Genomic DNA, 21,080 nt, shown 5'->3' with positions numbered 1-21,080 from the left:
GGTCTCTTTTTAAAAATAATTTCTTACATTATGTATAGAAAAACCATAAATGCTTAATACACATGCGTTCTTGATTGATTTGAACATTTTTAACCTTACAGCTTTGCATGTTACCTTCCTTCTGCCCTGCACAACATGAAATTTACCATTTTGACCATTTTCAAGTAAATGATTGTGACATTAAGTACATTCTCCTTGTTGTGCAGCCATCCCCAGCACCCACTTGTAGAACTTACCTTCCCAAACCAAAGCCGTGTACCCATTAATCAGTCTCTAGATTTCCTCTCTTCCCCCACCTGTGGATGACCATAGAGATATTCAGTCTCGATGAATTTGACTGCTCGAGGTACTTCATGTAAGTGGAATCATCCAGTAGCTGTCATTTTGTGTCTGGGTCATTCACTTAGCGTAGCATCATGTCCTCAAGGGTCATCCAAGTGTCAGAACATCATTCCTTTTTAAGACTGAATAATATACCATTGTTTGTGCCACGTTTTGTTGGTCTGTCCGTCCACTGATAGACATTCTCTCTGCCTTGTGGGTGTTGTGACTAAGAGTGCCGTGAACACTGCTGTTCAGACATCTTTTCCGGCACTTTTTGGTCTATAACCGGAAGTGCCAGCGCTGAGTCATAGTGTGATTGTCAGTGTGTTTTGAGAAAACACTATACTATGTTCCACAGTGGCAGCCACGTTTGACATACCCACCAGCAATGATCAGGGTTCCAGTTGCTCCACCGCCTTGCAAACGTTTGTTGTGTTCTGTTTTGTTGTGTGTGTGTGTGTGTTTTAAATGAAGTCATCCTAATGAGTGTGAGGTGGTGTCTGATGTGCTTCTGATTTGTATCCATATTATTCTGATACAGTGTTGTCAAGGCTGGAGAATGAATATATTTTATTAGTTCATTAGCTTGAGTTATAAATTGTAAATTTTTGTAGACTTGGTACGTATGTTTCTGTTTGCACTTTTGCCCTGGTATTCAGCAAATTTAAGGCCTATCCTGTTTTTCAGGCAGTACACTTGAAAATGCTGACAGTGTTAAGGAAAGTCCATGTTTAAACTCAAGTTGCTCTGATAATTTTCTCTGAAGAAACATTATGAAAAATAATGTGCAAAGCAAATTTATTCGCATTGAAACATGCTGATATGTTTTGAAAGATTTTCTCCAGTACATTAGCTCCTCTTTAAACTCCACATTTAAGTTACATTAAGAAGCTGAAATTAAGCTATAAAGATAACACTTATGGAGCCTTGAAATTGCTTTCTGAATGTTTTCCTCATGAATGCTATTCCCTGTCCCTTCCCTTAAAAACAAAAAAAAGGAGGAAGAAATAAACTCTTTTTCTGAGATTTATTGTATTTATTTAAAAGAGTTAGAGAGAGAGAGAGGGAGAGACAGAAGGAAAGAGATCTTCTATCTGCTGGTTCGCTCCCCAGATTGCCATAGGCGTGGGCAAGGCCAGACCAAAGTCAGGAACCAGGAGCTTCTACCAGGTCTTCCATGTGGATGCAAGGTCCTAAGCACTTGGGCCATCTTTGGCTGCTTTCCCAGGTACATTAGCAAGGAGCTGATCAGAAGTAGAACAGCCAGGACTCAAACCAGTGCCCATATGGGATGCCATTGTCACAGGCAGCCTCTGTATCTGTTACACTGGAACACCAGCCCAAATTAAACTCTGTTTCTATACATCATATCTAACATACAGCCTTTTGGGTTTAATTTAAACTTTAAAAGTACAAACTGAATTATTGTTTAAATGGGATGACAATACATACATTTTTAGATGTCTTAACATTTCTTTTTTTTAAAGATTTATTTATTTACTTGAAAGTCAGAATTACACAGAGAAGGAGAGGCAGAGAGAGAGAAAGAGAGAGAGAGAGAGGGGTCTTCCATCTGCTGGTTCACTCCCCAGATGGCCACAACGACCGGAGCTGCGACAGTCCGAAACCAGGAGCCAGGAGCTTCTTCTGGGTCTCCCATGCGGGTGCAGGGGCCCAAGGGCTTGGGCCATCTTCTACTGCTTTCCCAGGCCATTGCAGAGAGCTGGATTGGAACTGAAGCAGCCGGGATTCGAACCGGCGCCCACATGGGATGCCGGCACTGCAGGTGGCAGCTTTACCTGCTACGCCACAGCGCCGGCCCCAAGTGTCTTAACATTTAACATAGTATTTGTATGTTACCTGTTAATACCTAATTTCCATTCTGGGACTACAAAAAAAAAAAAAACCCTCTTCCATTTCTACATGTATATTTGATCTAGAAGGTATTATTAATCAGAAGGATTTCAGTCCTATAATGTTCTTTTTGAAAACTTAGGTCCATATGTTTACTTAAGGAAAAGTTTAGAAGTGATTACTCTTTTTTTCTTTTTCATTTTAAGGTGAACGTAAACATAGTTCATGTATTTCAGATGTACCGATTTTGGGAGCAGAGTGATGGAAGTGATTACTTTTACTTCTGTGCAGCAACTTGTTGAGAGTGTGACGAGGGACTACAACTTAAACTCTTGGTGTGAACTTAAATAATCTCATTGGTCTCATCTGATTGAATACTAAAAATACTTAAAATTTACTTGTATTTGGTTATAGCATACCTTCCTTTCTCTTTTATAGATAGATTCATATCTGATGATATTTAATTTGGAGAAAATTGACTCTACTCATAAAAAGAAATTTAAACAATTAATTTAGTGAAAACACTATTAAATGGTTGTGTAGTCTCTTGACACATTACATTCAATTAATGGTAATGTTCAAGTTCACAATTATGTGTAGGAATCATTTCATTTTATCATACAGCAGTTAGGAGAGATATTTTTCAGGCACAACATTAATACTGTTTTATTTTCTCTTGAGATGTCTTTATAATCAGCTCACCTATGCAGTGTGATGCAGTTGGTGATCTTGGGAGGAGAAAATAAGTGAGGGTAAGGAGAGACAAGGGAGATGACTCTATTTGCACTGTCTTCACAATAAGAAAGAGACATTTCCATCTCCTAATTCCTGCCTGAGTAGTAGGTCGTTGAATCACACCAGACACTGTCATTTGCTTCCCACATCTTTCTGTAGCATCACGTCTGTGTTGCTGATGAACCCTGAGGACATTACATTAAGTGAAGTAAGCACAGAGAGACAAACACCATGTGAACCTGCTTACATGTGGAATCTTGAAAAATGAATTCACAGAGGTAGAGAGCAGAATGAAGGATGATGGAGGAAATGTTGGTAAACTGAATATAAAAAAGGGAGAAAATTAAGTTTGAAGTAAGAGAAAAAGATGGCAAAGAAGAGCTTCTGCCTAATAACCATCAGAACTCCAACTAAATACCTTTTATTCTGCAAATAATAAATATTTAAGATTCAGCACATGATCAATGTGCATATTCATTTATGAGGAGTAAGGCATTTGTCATTTGTCTTTTCCAAAATATTTAAGAATATTCATATGCCTAATGGCTTGGTTCTCTTGTCTTTTGAAAATACATTAACTTTTTTTATGATAATCATCACCCATTTTTTTCTATTCATATTTCCAAATTGACTTATTATTACTATTTTAATTATAGCTACAGTAAACATAGTAGAATATCTTTTTTCTTATGCTGATAAGATGTTTGAATTCATGCGTCTTTGCTCACAAGTAAATGAAGTGAATGAATGAATGCCAGTTTTGTTAATGTCACTGATGCACCATTTTTTCTAATTCAAATAGTAGAAACATGCCAGGTTCCTTTCAGATTTTAAAAATTTGTTTCTGCCTCATCATTACTATTACTCATATATAAAATATGCACTGAAGATCTGTTTAATAATAATACATTATTTTAAATGATCCATTTTTACCTTAATTCTGCTCTTCCTTGCTTTTAGGATTTTCTGGTAAAACACTGAATAATTAGCATGTAATTCCTGCCTTCAAGGAATTTACTAGGCAGCAAGTAGTTGGAGGCAAGAAATCCTGATGGGTATTTTTGTCCCTGATGCTTTTGGTCCAGATACTCCAGATGGCATTTAGACCCCAAGCTAGAAGCTGGTGAGGGAAGAAATGGTTTAGCAATTGGGAGAAAATGAAACATTAAAGAGAAGTGGCAGGAATTTACTGTCTCTAGGAATTAATGCAGTAGTCTAGTTTGTTCTGTGGAATTTCTCCTTTGCTAGCCCTAAAAATACCTTCTTAAGATGTCTGAGTAAAATCAGTGTCTTCATAGGAAAATACAACTGTAACCAGCATGGTATAAAAAACAAATTGTCCAAATACAGTTAGACAGTTTTCCCCCAAAATGGCTTCAGTTCATTAGGAAAAGATAAAATATACGTTCCTCATCATCACATTACACTTTTTCTTTTTTACCCCCATACTGGACCATTACAGCTCAGCAGAAATAACGCTACCCATGAACTTTGAATCCATTGCCTAGTAGGACTCTGGTACACAGGATCATAAAATATGAGGAAAAAGAGGGCAACATTGTGGCGTAGCAGGTAAAGCCACCGCCTGCAATGCCAGCTTCCCAGATGGGTGCCAGTTTGTGTTCCGGCTGCTCTACTGATCCGGCTCTCTGCCATGGCCTGGGAAGGCAGTGGAAGATGGCCCAAGTGCTTGGGTCCCTGCCATTCAAGTGGGAGACCTGGAAGAAACACCTGGCTCCTGGCTTCAGCCTGGCCCAACCCTGGCTGTTATGGCCATCTGGGGAGTGAACCAGTAGATGAAAGATATCTCCTTCTCTCTCCCTCTCTCTCTAATTCTTTAAAATAAATCCTTTAAAAAATGTGAAAAAAGATACTAAGCTTGCCCAGATGAACACAGTTTGAGCTTACGTTGTTATAGGTGGAGAACGTCATATTTTTCATACTTTAAAAAAATAAAAATGAAAGACCTGGGCTTTTAGCCTTGTTTGGTTAAGATACCTGGGTCCAGCTTCAGGGTGTTTGGGTTTAATCTTTGGCTCCAGCTGCTCACTCCAGCTTCCTCCTGATGCAGACTTTGGGAGGTGGTGACAATGCCTCAATTAGCTGGTTCCTGCCACCCATGTGGGAAACCTGGATGGAGTTCCTGGCTCCTGGGCTTTTGTGGGCATTTGGGGAGCAAAACAGCAGAAGTGGGAAGCAAGCGCTCTTGATCTCTCGCCCTCTCCAATAAATAAGTTAGTTAGTTGGATAGAATATGCTTCTTAAATTGTTGAATGAGGAAATTCATGATTAAATGATTGTAGCATTTTTGCTATCACAATGCAGGGTTCTATAAAATCTTTCTCTGTGAGTTATTTTTTCCTGTTTTCAAAAAATAAAAAAGGAGTTGTGTCTTGGCTGTATAACAGAGATATAATATATTATGATGACTGTATACACAAATAAGATTATATGATAGGTGGGTACTTATCATAAAATGAAGACTTTGTGTAAATTACACTAGTCATCCTCCACCCTCTGTTTCTTTTTGCTTTTCCTCGCTGTTTGTATTCACTGTGGTATGAATTTGAAATCATTTATTCCTTCTTCATCTTCACAGTTCTTTAAACTTAAGTTTACCACTACTAAATTTTGTAACCTCATAGCTGATACTCCTGTCTTATTATCATAGTCAAAAACATAGATACCAGGAGACTGCAGAAAGTTCACAGAAGTGCATAACATGAAAAATGATGCACGGATTTCAATAATTTTTTTGCACCACGATAAATTTGCCTTTTAATTCCATAGTGTATGGACATTCTGAAATACTTTGTACACTCTCATTCAGTGACTTTGTCTTAGCCCCGTATGCAGTGTAAACCCTTAGCATCTATTTCAAGAGCTTCCATAAAGTGAATTCATCCTGTGAACACAGTGCTGTTTCCTCTGTGCAGAGGATACTCTCCAGCTTGGTCACTGCCCTTTCTACCCTCACTGTCCCACACCATCTCATTCATTCCCTTTGCAACAGCTGCTTTATTCCAGGTCCTGTGACTTTGTTTAATAAGTTGTTCTCTCTTACTAGAATCCTTTTTTTTTTTTTTTCATGCTAAGCTTAGCTACATCTCTCCTATGCAAACATGGCAGACTCATTTTCTCTCTCTCGACACCTTTGAGAGTGGCATATGATGACGGTATACTTATAGTCCCATGGTTATGTGTTTTTCCATTTTGACTTACGGTAGAAACCAGAATTTTGAACTCCGTGAATACAAGAGTCTTCAAAAAATTTGTGGAAAATACATGTTTGATGAAGTTGGTATGGATTTCAAAAAATTAATGCCCCAAAATAAGTTGATTGTTCAATTCTGCTTTCCACGAACTTTGTGAAGTACTGTTACATATAAATATACCTGTGAACACATGAGCACAACAGGAAGACAGGATGTGATCAGCAGATTACCAGGGTAATCAATAAAGGATTGCATCCTAATGTTTTGTGGTCATTTTCTTAAAAAAGATGTTGTCTGAAGATATATGAGAATGGAGAAAGGGAACAGCAATTAGCATGTCATGTTTTAAGTAATACAAAGACTAGAATGGAAGCTGAGGGTTTGGGTAATTTTAGAAATTTCAAATCTCTAATTCATGAATATCAAGGTAAACAATCAGGTTATTTTGCAGTGGCCAAAATACTGTGTGTCTGTGTAGGCTAAGGACATGAGTACTCTTTTTTGGCTTCAGCCTTTTGTGCTTAGTGTGTTTCAATTTGTTATGAATGTTACTTATTCATAAAAGTGTATTTATCATAATATACCTTATATTTGTTTTTTTTTTTTCTGCTGTCTTCCCAAGGAAGATATCAACCAGATTTTTGTTTTATTAAATATGTATGTGGGGTCCAGCACTGTGGCATAGCCAGTTAAGCCACTGCCTTCATTGTTGGTATCCCATAGGGGCACTGGTTCACGTCCCAGCTGCCCCTCTTCCAGTCTAGCTCCCTGCTAATGTCCAGGGAAAAGAAGCAGAAGATGGCCCAAAGGATGTTTGTCAGTGCAAGTGGCCTTGAAATCTTCATGGGCTTTCATGCCCCTTCCTTTTCAATAAGGTCAACCCATAGTTAAGGTGTTTGTAAGACCTCACTTTGTGTACACATCTGTTATTCTTGATTTTGCTTTAAGAGCATGTGATAAACAAACTGTTTTTCATTTCTTGACTTCCTTTGTTTTAAAGTCAATCAGTAAACATTTTAATGGATAAAAAAGTAAGCCTAATAGGTTGAAAAGTTGATTTCAAATAAGACACATACACACACACACACACACACAGAGGGAAAGGGAGGGAAGAAGGTAATATCATTATATTCTTATAATTTTATCTCTGAACTACATTGAAAGGGTTCTCTTTGTGTTAATATCACATTACCATGAAAAAATAAAGTATCAGATGGTACAAAAAAAAAACCCCAAGATGATATTTTGTAAAAATTGTGTGTATGTGTATGTGTGTGTGTGTCTCTTTTGAGAGTTTTTGAGATAACATTTTAAATTCACATTACTATTAAGGGCTTATCCACCTTTATATATATGGCCAGATAAAGATTCATCAGTTTCTTTAAATCTATCTATTGAAATGTCCTACTAACCCGTGAAATGGCAAAATCAAGATCTAACAGTATTGAAATTCCTGCTTTATCTAATCTATACAGATATAAAATGTATTAGATTTTCTAAGAGTTGGGGCCCTTGTTCACTTCTGCAGTGCAATGTATATAAATTTTAGGAACACATATATTGGGCAGAAAATAAAATGTGTTAAAAGAAGATATTTTCTGGTCCTTCTTCCTTGCCTTGAAAAACCAGAAAAATCTGATGTGTTTAGTAGAAAACGAAATGATGGTCATAGTGGGAAATTATGGTCACAATCTTATTGATAACATAAACATACTTCTCTGGTGTTTCAAGTCTTTTTCTGATTACATTACTTTGCATAAAAAGTAAACCATACTTTTTATCATAATATTAATTTCCTGTTTTTGTTTATACTATAGTATCTGGAAATCAAGCAATAGGTGTATGTTTTCATTGTTTATAGGTACTCTCTGCAGTTTTCATTATTTTATTTCAGAGATCTCACTTATCAGCATCTATAGATGATCCTGAAAAATATTATCCTTTGAAATTTTTCTTTTGGGAAAAAAAAGTAAATATAAGCCAGAGAAGTGTTTGACAGTTCTTCTTGAGAACTTTTTCTTTAATATCAGTCACTTCAGTTCTAGCTTGCATAGTGAAAGCCATCCTTGAAACTGCAAGACAAATGGAAAATGGGAAATTGCAATATTTGTATATACCCATTTATGTACACATGCCATATGCATTATGAAACTGAGTCATTTCTTTTTCATCCATTTTTTAGAGGTCACAAAGTGATTAATGAAAATGAAGAGTTTTAATCTAAATGTTGATTGATTATTTAAGTAAAACAGTATCTTTTTTAGAATACTGCATCACTTGAGTTCCTACAGTAAAAGTTTTCCTTTTAATTTATAATTTGGTGAAGAATTTTTATTGGTTTTCTAATAGGAATTATGAAGTGACAGCTTACTTTGGAAGAGTGTGTTGTTGGACAGTGTTCTTTAAAACAGTAATCCTCAAGATAATTTGAGATTTCTTGTGTTTATATCATGAAGTAAAGTGAACTTCTGGCAATCATCCAGTTAACTTTTATCAATGAAGGTTGACTGTCCAGATAAAAAGTTCTTCCAATACTCTCCTTCCATCCTCTCTTAAAGGTATATTTCTATGCAACTAACACTCAGAAAAATTATTCCAGATGCCCTATTGAACAAATCAAACAAAAAAGGTATACAAGGCTTGAACTAATAAGAATAGTAAAAAAATTGTATGAAACAGCATCGTTTTGTAACACACTATATAACTGTAGAGTACAGAAAAAGAGCTCTCGGCCAAATGGCATGGCATACGTGCCTTTCACAGCTTAGGAAAAGAGTAGATATAGACAACTGTTACTTGCTTTGAATCCCGGGGCATACTGAAGCTGAGGTCCATTTTGGTGTGGTAATCGTGAAAGGTGAGGTGGCAACTTCTTTGTTGCAACATCCAGGCTCCTAAATTAAATACCCATAGGAAAAATAGCCCATCTGAATATACTTCCCAAACGGTGCATTTATTTTGTGATTGATAGTCTTTTTCCCCTCATCTCTCTTTTTCTCCTGTAGCAGTTATATGCTGCCCAGCTAGCGGCAATGCAGGTGTCTCCAGGAGGGAAGCTGCCAGGCATACCCCAAGGCAACCTTGGTGCTGCTGTATCTCCTACCAGCATTCACACAGACAAGAGCACAAACAGCCCACCACCCAAAAGCAAGGTACCCTTCCGAAGAAGCTCTTTGTTTTTCCACTTAGTTTTACTTTCCTATGGTGATATTTATTGAATGTCTATTATGTGCCAACAACAAGGCTCAGTTCTGGGTGTACATGGACATAACAGTCTAGTAGAAGGAATGAGTGTGAATGTAGGTTGTACACAGTAGATCTACATACGCACAGTCATTTGTGAATTCATTCAGTCAGCAAACATGCATTGATAGTTGGAGTAAGAAATGCAAGTGACGCAATGATTTTTGAGATTGGTATCCTGTACTCAAGGAGCTTACGAGCTTATCCAGTAGGTGATTATAAAAAGAGCCAAATAGCCATACTGTGACACAAACTAGTAAGTTATATAAGGAGTTACAGGGTAAAATGCTTTGGAAATTATTAAGAAAAAGAGATTATTCAGTGAGAGATCTTGGCATGGATCTCCTGAAGAAGGACAACTGAGATAAACCTTAAAGTACGTGATTCGGACACACTCAGAGTGTTTGTTTTTAAAGTGCCAATGACTGTTGAATGAACACAATGTTAGATCTTGCACTCACATATTGACATTATCGCATAAAGAGAAGAAAGTAATAATAGTGAGAGAAGTAAGTTCAGAAATTTGTTTTAGGAACTAAGGAAACATTTTCCAAGAACTCACGGAAATTGATCACTGGAGATTCAAATAATGTAAGTCTCTTGTCTGCCAGAGAGAGAAACAGAATAATTGATTTGACAGTTGTACTTGTTGCGACCTTACTTTATGGGAAAAAAAAGTAATTATTCATTTATTTGGAAGGCAAATGGCAGAGAGAGAGATCGATCGATCGATCGATCGATGGATCTTCCACCTTCTGGTTTGCTCCCCAGACCAAAGGAAGGATTCCTGAACTGCATTCTAGTCTCCTACCTGGGTGGTACGGGCCTATGTACTTGGACCATCATTGGCTGCTTTCCCAAACACATTTACAGGGAGCTGGACCAGAAGCAGAACAGCCGGTACTCAAACCAGGACTCCAGTGTGGGACGGTGGCATCACAAGTGGCGGTCATCCCCAAGACCTTACTTTTATATTATGTGAATAGATTAAGATTTCTATTAAAGAAGTAAGAAGAGACCATAAAGTATTATTATTTGTTATTATTCCAGGAAATAACCAGAAATAATTTTAGTATATGAGAAAATGTTGGAGCCTTTGTTGTGGCGTAGTGACCAAAGCTGCCACCTGTGACACCAGCATCCCATATAGGTCCAAGTTCATGTTCTGGCTGCTCCATTTCCCATCCGGCTCAGTGCTAATGGCCTGGGAAAAGAAGCAGAAGATGGCCTAAGTACTTGCCCACTTGTCACCCACTTGTGAGACCCCGATGAGCAAGCTGCTAGCTCCTGGTTTTGGCCAGGTTCAGCCCTGGCCATTGAGGCTACTTGGGGAATAAACCAGTGGATGGAAGACATACATCTCTTCCTCTCTCTCTTGTTCATTCCCTCCCTCCCTCCCTCCCTTCCTCCCTCCTCCCTCCTTCCCTCCTTCCCTCTAAATCTGACTTTCAAAGAAATAAACAAATCTTTTAAAAAAAGAAAGAAGTTTAGTAGCAAACTGACACAGTTAATTTAACCCCAGATGACTTTTAAAATTTTTATTTGAGTTACCTAGAAAATTCTTGTTGTCCATTCCATGAATGCCAGGTGGCAGTGTCTGCAGAGTAACAGGGTAACTGCTGAAATACACAGAGCAAAACATAACAAAGTATTTAAAGAGGAAACCTAAGAAGTTAAAAAAATTTTTTTTGGAAGCTGGTGCTATACAAAGGATGTCTTTCACAGTTCTGGAAAGTTGTCTGCCCTATCTTCCCAAAATTCCTAAGACCTTTTCCATATTATTAAGAGAGAAATACAACTGGGAGTATCATTGAACCTGGACAAGGAAAGACGTCAGGCCACAATGCATCAGCAACATGTACAAATACACAGTGAGAAGTATACACAGTCCAGTGACAGCAGGGATTTTACAGATACTACTTGATGATGTGCTACAGCTGTTTGAGCCTTGCGTGTTCTGTACTTGGTGTATATTTAAGGCCTGGTCTGCTTTTCTTTGTCATCATAGCAGCGTGGAAGTTTTACGGGCTTGGTAATAACTGTAACATTTATCAACTTTTTATTATAAAATTTATTTATTTGACAAAATTACAGAGAGAGAAGGAGATTAGAGACCCATCTTCATTCTGCTGGTTCATTCCACACGTGCCTGCAATGGCCAGGGCTGGGCCAGGTCGAAGCCAGGAGCTTCATCAGGTCTTACATGTCAGTGGCAGGGCCTATAATCTTGGACCATCTTCCTCTGGTTTCCCAAGCACAGTAGCAGAGAGCTGGACTGGAAATGGAGTAGCCAGGACTCAAACTGGTACGCGTATGGAATACTGGAGTCATGAGTGGCTTTACCTAGCATGCCACAATGCTGGCTCCAACATTTACATTTAAAGTAGTGATATCTTATTATCTCCATGGCCAGCAGTTTAAATGTATTATGTCCACACGCTAATTTTTAGTAAAATGAATAGCTATAACATCATAGTTGTTGTCACACATAGATACAGCTGGGAGGTCTTATTTGCTGTTTTTTTTCCTCTTGATTTATTAATGATTTTATATCACATTTCAGAATGATGCGTTACATTAGAACAATCCACTTATGATTTTAGGTTAGGCACTACACTTTTAAATGACTACTGAAATATTTTTCGAACTCCTAGAATAACTTCTTATTATTTTTATCTTTTCACTAAATCATTTATACAAATAAATAATAAGGAATATTTTTATGTCAGTCAACTTCATCCATTTATGCACCTATTCATTTATCCATTCGGATCTCTTTTTTAGAAGATTTATTTTATTTATTTGAAAATCAGACTGACAGGGAAAAATATCCATCTGCTGGCTCACTCCCCAAATATTTTTCAAAATGGTCAGGACTAGGCCAGGCTGTAGCCAGGAGCCAGGAATTCCACCTGGGAATCCCATGTCAGTGGCAGAGGCGCAAGCACTTGGACCATCTGCTGCTGCCTTCCCCAGTAGATGAGCAAGGAGCTGGATGCAAAGCGGAGCAGCCGGGACTCCAACCAGCTCTCCTAAATGAGATTCTGGCATCATCAGTAGCTTAATCTCCTATGGCACAACACTTGCCCTTATTGATACTATCTTAGATATCCATAACAAGTGCAGAAAAGTGACTGAAGGGTTGCTTTGCCAAGATGAGGGGACTCCATTATAAGCTGTGGTCTGTATAGTCAAAGAACCCTACTGATGGATTATTTCTATAATGTTAAGGTTTTGCCATACCTGATGGTTTTATATGCCCACTGATTATTTCACATGAGTGAAAAAGTAGAATGTGTTCCTACAGCCATAATTGTACATGCTTTAAAAACTTATTTTATAGCTTATCTTTAAAGTTCAATTACTGGTTGAAAATGAGCCTTCATGAGCTTTCTATCATATAAAGCTTAAGAAAACAGGGGATGTTTATGGTGTGTTCCCTCGCATCTGGAATTATTGTGAAATATATAAAGGTTTAACCAAGAATAAAGTGCCTACTTGTAAGTAAGAACAGCGATTCAGTACAAATAGGCCCTTTGCCTTGCTCTGTGTCCTTCAGCACACGGTCTAGAATTGCTTTGATTGTCAGAAAAGACTTCTTGGATGTGCTTGTGTGCTCGTGCTGAAGCTCAACAGTAAAACAGAGTGAGTTAAAAATAGCCACACCAGTAAGTCTCCCTGTTGTCATTTCGTGAAGAACATGGCCTCCCCAAAAGAAAAACACAACAAACAGTAAATAAGGAGGACACCTAATAATACGTAAATTTACCCCCTTGTAGCCTGGAATTGACATTTATACATAGCATAATAAACATTTTGACTTTAAAAAGCTATTTTATTGCTGCATAATAGCTACCATTCATTATCATATTTATGTTTTTAAACAATCAATTATTAGTGCTAGGGGGTATTTCTGTGTGTTTTATTGGCAACGTGCGATGTCTTCCTTTAAAATAGAATTATTCTATTAATGGGCTTTGTGTTGTACACATACCTACCTGGCATAAACCAAATTGATGGTTTAAGTTAAAAATATGTTTCCTGGTTGGAACAATGGAATCCTAAGCCGCACTCAGGTGATGGAAGGAGAAAGATCTTACTGACAAGGGCCAAAAATCCACCACATTCTGAGTCTCACTGCCTGCCCTTCTTCCTCTGCGTGCTTTTGCCTTTGACTCACACCTCTGCAAAAGGACACAAACAAAACTTATTTGCAATTTGCAAAAAAAAAAAAAAATGGAAGGGGGGAATCAAAAGGAGGGGGCTCCAAAAGACTGTAAAATTGTACAGCATGAGTCCTCTGATGCATGCTGTTTTCAATCTGCTGTGTGCCAGTTGGAGGCTTGGGGAGTGTGTGCACACGAGAGAAAGGGTAATGCTGAGAAATGATAGAGTGGCTGTGACCTCCAAGCTCAGCCTGGAAATCCAAGACATTGATTTCACTTAGCATTCCTGCTGAGAAATCTGGCGGAGTTCAGTTGTAATAAAAGAACAAGATTCTGTTCTAATGGTAATGGCGTATGACAGACACACCACTTTGTCTGTCCTCAGCGCCAGAGAGAGGAGAAGCGGAGAAAGGTCATGTGACCTGCCTGTGGTGTTGGACGAGTGCTGTTCTGAGCTTTGAACTGCCACCTAGGAACATAATTATTTATAATATTAAATGATAAAGGAAGCTTTAGAGGACTCACAGTGAACCTCTCCAAGCTGCACGCTGCCACTGTGTTCTGTAAATGTGAAAATGCAAAAAGAAGTCTGGCCTATTCAGACATCTGCATCCAAGAACACGGAGAGCATGGCTTGTTGACTTACATGTCCTTGAACTTACTGTGTGAATCGTTTGCCTGGCATATCACTGATTTCTTTTTTGTACAATGCTTTGATTGTGGTAGGAACAAAATATACACATAATTTTTCATGTTCTAATTGACCAAAGACTAGGTGATAGAGAATTCAGATCTTCAGTAAGTTTTTAAAATTTCTCAGTAGTTAGAATACAATCTTTCTAAACACATGTGCATTTGTCTCTGTAGCAAATATGTTTACCTCTTCAGAGTTACACTCCTAGCTCACTTATATCCTCACAGCTGAGCTGATAAATGAATATTGGTAAATGCCTGTGAATGAAGATATACAATCTTGAACTTTTGTGCATAAGAGACAGTTTAATAGAAAAGCTAAAAGTTGAGTTATTTTCCCTTCTTATATTAAGGAAAAGTATTTACTTAGGTGTTATTGAGCTGCAGAGGAGTTTGAATCTCATGTACAGTGATGTTGCTTTGAATCTATTTAGGTGCTTTAGCAAAGTTTACATTTTTTATAGTTTAGTGTTCTGCCACAGGATGGACCAATGAATGATATATTAGCTACTTTCATTTTTCCACAATGTATTTGTTTATATAAGTGATTCTCTGCTTGTTTTGTTGCAGCCTTTTATGAACCTAGGTAACCTTTGCTTTATGGAAGAAATTGATCTTTCAATACAATTGTTTTCCTAATTTTGAGTAATAGAATCAATATCTGACTTCATGCAGGGAAGAGTATTCATACTCAGTTTCCAACCAGCTCATCCCGTTGTTTAGAGTTGCCTTATAATTCCATGGCACAAAGAAATCCTGGTATGTGTAAGGCATGCTATGCATCTGAACTTCACATTTTAAGTGACCTGCTCTTACTAACATAGCCACGTCTTGGAAGAATCCTAAGTGTGACTTGTAAATACCCTTAAGTGTCTCTTGGTATTTGATGGCGACTTAAGTACTGCCTGCAGCAACAAAGAACCGTTAGTTAGAAAAGCGGATGACAAGAGAGAATTCCTGGGTGCTTTGCTTTTAACCTGACTCTGACCCCCGTGATACCCCAGTCGCAGTTGCATCTCAGTCCATGGCAAGAGCACACAGATCGTCCTTATCAGCTGTCTTGTTCTTTTCAAATGCTTCTGGTAGTGATGTTCCCATTTGCTCAGCAGTAGCACCTGGGAGTTATGAGACAGGGGAAAAAAAAATATTTCTCTGACAAGCTAGAAATGGCCCTACCCAGCTGACCGCACACAATCAGGTTCTTTCAGCTACAATATCCTTATAAATATTGCTTCAGGTTCAGAAGCAACAGCTGGAACTTTATTGTTATCTGACTCTCTTTCACAGACACAGTAATACAGATCTCTTCTGACTTGGTGGCCGTGTGCTTGCGTTAGTAATATCAGCGGCGCCAATGACTCGTATTAGGGTACCTATTTTGTGCTGTGATGGTACCCAATCACATAGTTTGATGCTCTCAAGTAAACATTACATCAATACACACCGATCTGCAGGGTGGAATTGTGTAGTTGAATACTCTGAGTCACATACTGCAGGACGCGTACTCAGAAGATTACTTAGCAACATGCTGGGACTAGGGGAACTGAGAGAATAATCGAGAATCATCTCGATTGAGAATTACTGCTAACAGGAGATTTGGGAACCGAAGGCATTTTGGGGAGCTCTATGACAGTGTTGCAGAATGCCAAGTGGGAATAGAGGCACAATACAAAAGTGCACATCCAGTTTAACTGCAACCAAGCCGAACCACCACCACCACGGTGTATAAAAACATTATTTTCAATATTATCACAAAAACAGCCTTTCAAGATAAAGCGCAGGACATCAAAGAGATTTTGTAAGTTTGAAATGGCCAGGAAGTGCGAAAGCCTCCACAGGAGTATTTCCATGGCGAAAAGTTCAAAAAGCGCTGCTCTATATAACTGTAACCTCGTTGAATATTTTTCACATTTCATCTGGCCATGAAAAATTGTGCAGAGTAGTAGTTTTCAGAGGTGTTATTTCCAATATGTAAAAGTTCCTAGAATACTACCGTTTGACTTATTCTTGGAGCTTTTCAGGTCAAGATCTCAAATAATCGTTACGCACTGCACAGGGCAAAAACTGGTCTCTGAATGAAGTGTCTCTAAGTAATGTACACTGTTGAGATCATGTTCATGAAAGAGGAGCTGCTCTTCATCTCTCTGTGGCAGCATCAGATAAAATCCCTGATCCATCGTGACTGTTGGGCCTGGAGCTTCTGTAGATTCTGTCTTCGCTACAGCTTCGCAGTAGAAAGGGATGTTAGTCTCAGCTAAACAGAACCGCATGGAAATTGGCCATTTTCTATTCTTAAGCTTTAAACACTGTCAGGCATATCAATGAACTGCTAGCATCTTCCTAATACCTTGCTCTGTTTAGCTGCTTTGTGCTTTGTCGAATAGCTATTGAATACCCAACCTGTTCCCTGCATTTCAGTATCCAGTAACTATTTTTTGAGCCCTTGAGATGTGACGTGTGTGTGTGTGTGTGTGTGTGTGTGCGTGCCTGTGTGCACGTGTTACACTCAAGAGGAAGAATCAGGGCAAAGAGTTAAACTGCAAATGTGACCCATTATTATTAGCATCATCATCACTCCCTGGGTGGGACATATTTACAGTGGGTATAACATAATTGCCCTGTCATTTTAAATAAAATAGTTTTCTTTTCATGGTCCCATCTTGCTGCACTGAAATATGTTAAATGAAGTGTTATCCAAAGAACCCCTGTGATGAGCCTCAGCCTTCGCTTTTCATCTGTATTCAGTTGACAGGAATCTCAAACAGTTAGGAACGTAAGCAGGGGCTTTTCTGAGCTCAGCCATATTTAAATGGGCGAACAGGTCATTTGGTGATGTATTCTTATGTCTCAGAAACAGAGGGAGGGCTGTTGGTCACATTTGCACTATGAAAACAATAAAAAATATACAGCAGAGTTATGATCAGCATTTGAAAAAAGCAAGGCAGAATAGACAGAGGGATTCCAGTAATATCCTTCAAATTCTACTGGCCTGGGCTATGTTTCCTGGCACATACTGTTCTTATTTTTATTTATTTATTTTTTGGATGGTCTCAGTCTCAAACAAGTGTGATAAGCTATGTCAGAACTTTAGTAATGCAAACCAGGAGGATATAGAGCATATGAACATACAGTAAGACACACAATTGTGTTGTTAAGTAAAACACACTCTCTAAAATAGATTCAGCCCTAGCTACGTCCACTATCTATAAAGCTCTATATTGTTATTTTTAAAATTTATTTATTTAAAAATATTGTGCTTATTTAAAATATTTTCTGTATTTAACACTAGGCAGTTAAAAGCTCCATCATTTGGATAAGAAAAAAACAAGGCGGTATGAAAGGTGCCCCTTTAGTGAAGTATCTAGTACGGCTCAAGGACTAGCATGGCCCCAAATTCAAAGTCACCATTATGTATGCTTTTCTGCAGTTCTTTTTTGGGAATCATTGATAAGTTCAAGCCTACACACATATTTCCAAAAGTGAACTCCTTCATCTTCTACCTCACAATCACTGATCAGTACCTAGCAGTTCTTAAACTGACAACGTTTCCCTTTAGACTTCTCCTGTATTAAAACTCTTTAAAGAGAAGATTCAGAAGTGAAACCAAGGAGGATTACTTTATATATCAGAGTTGATCGTCTCTTTATTAATTAAATACTTGCTACTTACACAATCTTTCTTATTCGTAAGATAGAAAAATTTTAGTGTTTTTTTCAATGGAGATACCCCCAAAGTATACATGAAAGGCAGAAAGACATAGAGCAAAAAGGAATTGGGAGAGGGGCGAGGAGAGGGAACACTCCCATCTGCTGGTTCATTCCCCAGATGCCCAGAACAACTGGCCTGGGCTGGGCAAGGCCAAAGCTGGAGTAGGGAATACAATCCAGGTCCCCTGTGGGAGTGGCAGGAACCCTTTTTCTTGAGCTAGGTTCTACTTTGGCAGGAAGCTGGAGTCAGGGACCAGAGCTGGAAATTGAACCCAGTTAATCCCATTTGGGATGCCGATGTCTTAGTCACTAGGCTAAATACCTGCTCCTGTAATTTTTTTAAATGACAGCAAACTAATATTTAGATTGGTAGAAAATAATATATATGCATATTTATCCATTAGATTTTGTCTCTCTTTTCTCTGAACACAACACAAATTCTATTAATATTTTAAAAGATTTATTTATTTATTTGAAAGGCAGAGTTACAGAGAGGCAGAGGGAGAGAGAGAGAGGTGTGGGGGTGGGGTAGGGTCTTCCATCCACTGGGTTCACTCCCTAAATGGCTACAACAGAGGTAGGCCAATCCAAAGCAAGGAGCCAGGAGCTTCTTCCAGGTCTCCCATGTGAGTACAGGGACCCACAGGCTTGGGCCATCTTCTGCTGCTTTCCCAGGCCATAGCAGAGAGCTGGATCGGAAGAGGAGCAGCCGGGACTGGAACCACGCCCATGTGGGATGCTGGCCCTGCAGGCAGCGGCTTTACCTGCTACACCACAGTGCTGGTCTCTATTAATATTTTTGAACATTACAAAAAATAATTTAACAGAGGAAGAAGTCAGTGTCAAAAGTGGGTAAGTTGAGCTGCAGACAAATTCCAAACCCAAGGTATTCAGAAGTTTCATTATTCGATGAAATGAATAAGACTTTTTAAAAATAGAGTTATAAGCCTGGTAGTCAGAAAGAAGCCTGGAAGGCATTCAGTCCCACACACAATGACCCGGTCAGGAGAGTGCTTTGCCTCTGCCTAAACTCCTGCCACGACAGGGAGCCCGCCACTCCATGAAGTGCAGTTACTTCATTCTGAATCACTCTGAATGTCAGTGTTCTTTAAATAGAACTGTCATCAGTTTTCCTGGATGTTATCTTCTTGTGGTTTCATTGAATGACAATTGCATGTATTACTTCTCTTTAATTGAAAATAATAGAAAACTCAGTCCAAACTGGATTGATTCAAAGGGAAGTGTATTTACTCACATTCCAAAAAAAAAAAAAAAAAAAAGACCCTGACTTCAGGAGTGGCTAACAGACCACAAGCCTCATCACGAGGAGTTGGTTTGTATCTCTCAGCTCTGTTCTTCACTCATTCTTCAAACCATCCTTTTTGAGTGTTCTACAGCTCAGCCTATGCTGACATGCACCACTCATTGATTCAACAATTATTACTGTATGCCTGTCATGTACCCAGCTTAGTTCAAGGAAGCAGAGTTACAACTGCAAACAAAGAGCCTGATTCTCTAAAGATTTGCAGTCTAACAGGAGGAAACAAACTATGAGCAATTGAACAAATAGGTAATTTCATCTATGGTAAATGCCACGAAGAAAATAAAACTTGGTGAAAGGTGGAAAGTGCTGGGGACAACGGGAGACATTCTTTAGCTACACTTTAAAGAGGCCCCCTCTGAGACCAGAATCATAGAAAGGACGACCCCCGCAAAGAGTATCAGCAGTCACAAAGACCCTGAGATGCTAAGGAGGTTGATGAATTCAAGCTTTAGCTGAAAAGCAGTCAGCAAGCACAAGAATCAGGTTGTGAAACGAGAGAGACCAAATCATGCAGGACATGGTCATGTTAAGAACTTTGAATGGGCCGGCGCCGCGGCTCACTAGGCTAATCCTCCGCCTTGCGGCGCCGGCACACCCGGTTCTAGTCCCGGTCGGGGCGCCGGATTCTGTCCCGGTTGCCCCTCTTCCAGGCCAGCTCTCTGCTGTGGCCAGGGAGTACAGTGGAGGATGGCCCAAGTGCTTGGGCCCTGCACCCCATGGGAGACCAGGAGAAGCACCTGGCTCCTGGCTCCTGCCTTCGGATCAGCGCGGTGCGCCGGCCGCAGCGGCCATTGGAGGGTGAACCAACGGCAAAGGAAGACCTTTCTCTCTGTCTCTCTCTCTCACTGTCCACTCTGCCTGTCAAAAAATTTAAAAAAAAATAAAAACTTTGAATGATGCTTAGAATATACCAGCTTTTTAAAGACAAAGTCCATATTTTCCATTTGTCATACCGCTTATCAGACTGCTGTAATTATGTCATGTCTTCCTTTCTTAGGGTATTTTATGGAAAAATATTAATCTTTGAGCCCCTGTGTCAATTAGCATTTTAAACATCCCTACAATAGTTCCTAAGGAACACTCTGGAATTTGAACTCTATTGGCATCCTGGACATTGCCATTGACAGGACATGGCAAGTAAATGCGACAAATATCTGTTCATTGCCTGTGAATTAGTACATCATTGTCAGAGTCCCAGGACCTGATGATGGTGGCAAACAGTGCAGACGCATCTCTGCAGTCATACAGCATAGTATATACAGTGAGGAATGCATGGGGAGGTTTACAGGAAGAGACAATTGCATACAAGTGACGGAGAGCAGCAGGTAAGGGCCAGGCACGTGGATTTAACCCAGAATGTTTCCTGACTTTATTTTTTTTTAATCACTGACTTAATCTGAGTTTTTCATTAACAGTGGAAGAAAATATGCATAATTGATAGTACCTGTTACTGCCTATGTGAAGCAAATAAAAAGTTGAGTTTTTGAAATGATATTTTGGTACTATCATATGAGTATTAGCTTTAAAACACCACAATTTCCTACTGTTAGTGTTCAAAAGAGTCTTGGAACTCTTTAATGTGTTTTGAACAGATTAACAAGTCACTTAAGAAACCTTATTATCTGATTAACTTGATTTTCTCCTCAATGATTTATTTATTTGAAAGGTGAGGGGAGAGAGAGAAATATATTCCAACAGCTAGTTCACTCCCCAAATGGTTGCAACAGCTAAGCCAGGCCAAAACCAGGAGCCCAGAACTCCATCCAGGTCTCCCACTTGGTTGGCAGGGGTTCAGGCACCTGGGCCATCTTTTGCAGCT

At 39.0% G+C, this 21,080-nt stretch overlaps 1 protein-coding gene across 25 annotated transcripts in view; it reads left to right on the top strand.

Moving 5' to 3' along the window:
- Nucleotides 1-21,080, top strand: part of SOX5 (SRY-box transcription factor 5) — a 1,100,247-nt gene that overhangs the window by 1,011,331 nt on the left and 67,836 nt on the right. For 23 of the 25 annotated variants that reach the window (XM_089304672.1, XM_089304666.1, XM_070049491.2 and 20 more), the window contains one exon: nucleotides 9,134-9,280. The exons of the other annotated variants lie outside the window; for them this stretch is intronic. In XM_089304672.1, coding sequence (XP_089160798.1) covers nucleotides 9,134-9,280 — 147 coding nt within the window. The remainder of the gene's footprint in view (nucleotides 1-9,133; nucleotides 9,281-21,080) is intronic. 25 annotated transcript variants of the gene reach the window in all.

Source organism: Oryctolagus cuniculus, chromosome 9 (assembly GCF_051225735.1).
Source record: "Oryctolagus cuniculus isolate XC-2025 breed Fujian yellow rabbit chromosome 9, ASM5122573v1, whole genome shotgun sequence".
Taxonomy (NCBI): domain Eukaryota; kingdom Metazoa; phylum Chordata; class Mammalia; order Lagomorpha; family Leporidae; genus Oryctolagus; species Oryctolagus cuniculus.
This window is presented reverse-complemented; position numbering and strand designations above follow the sequence as displayed.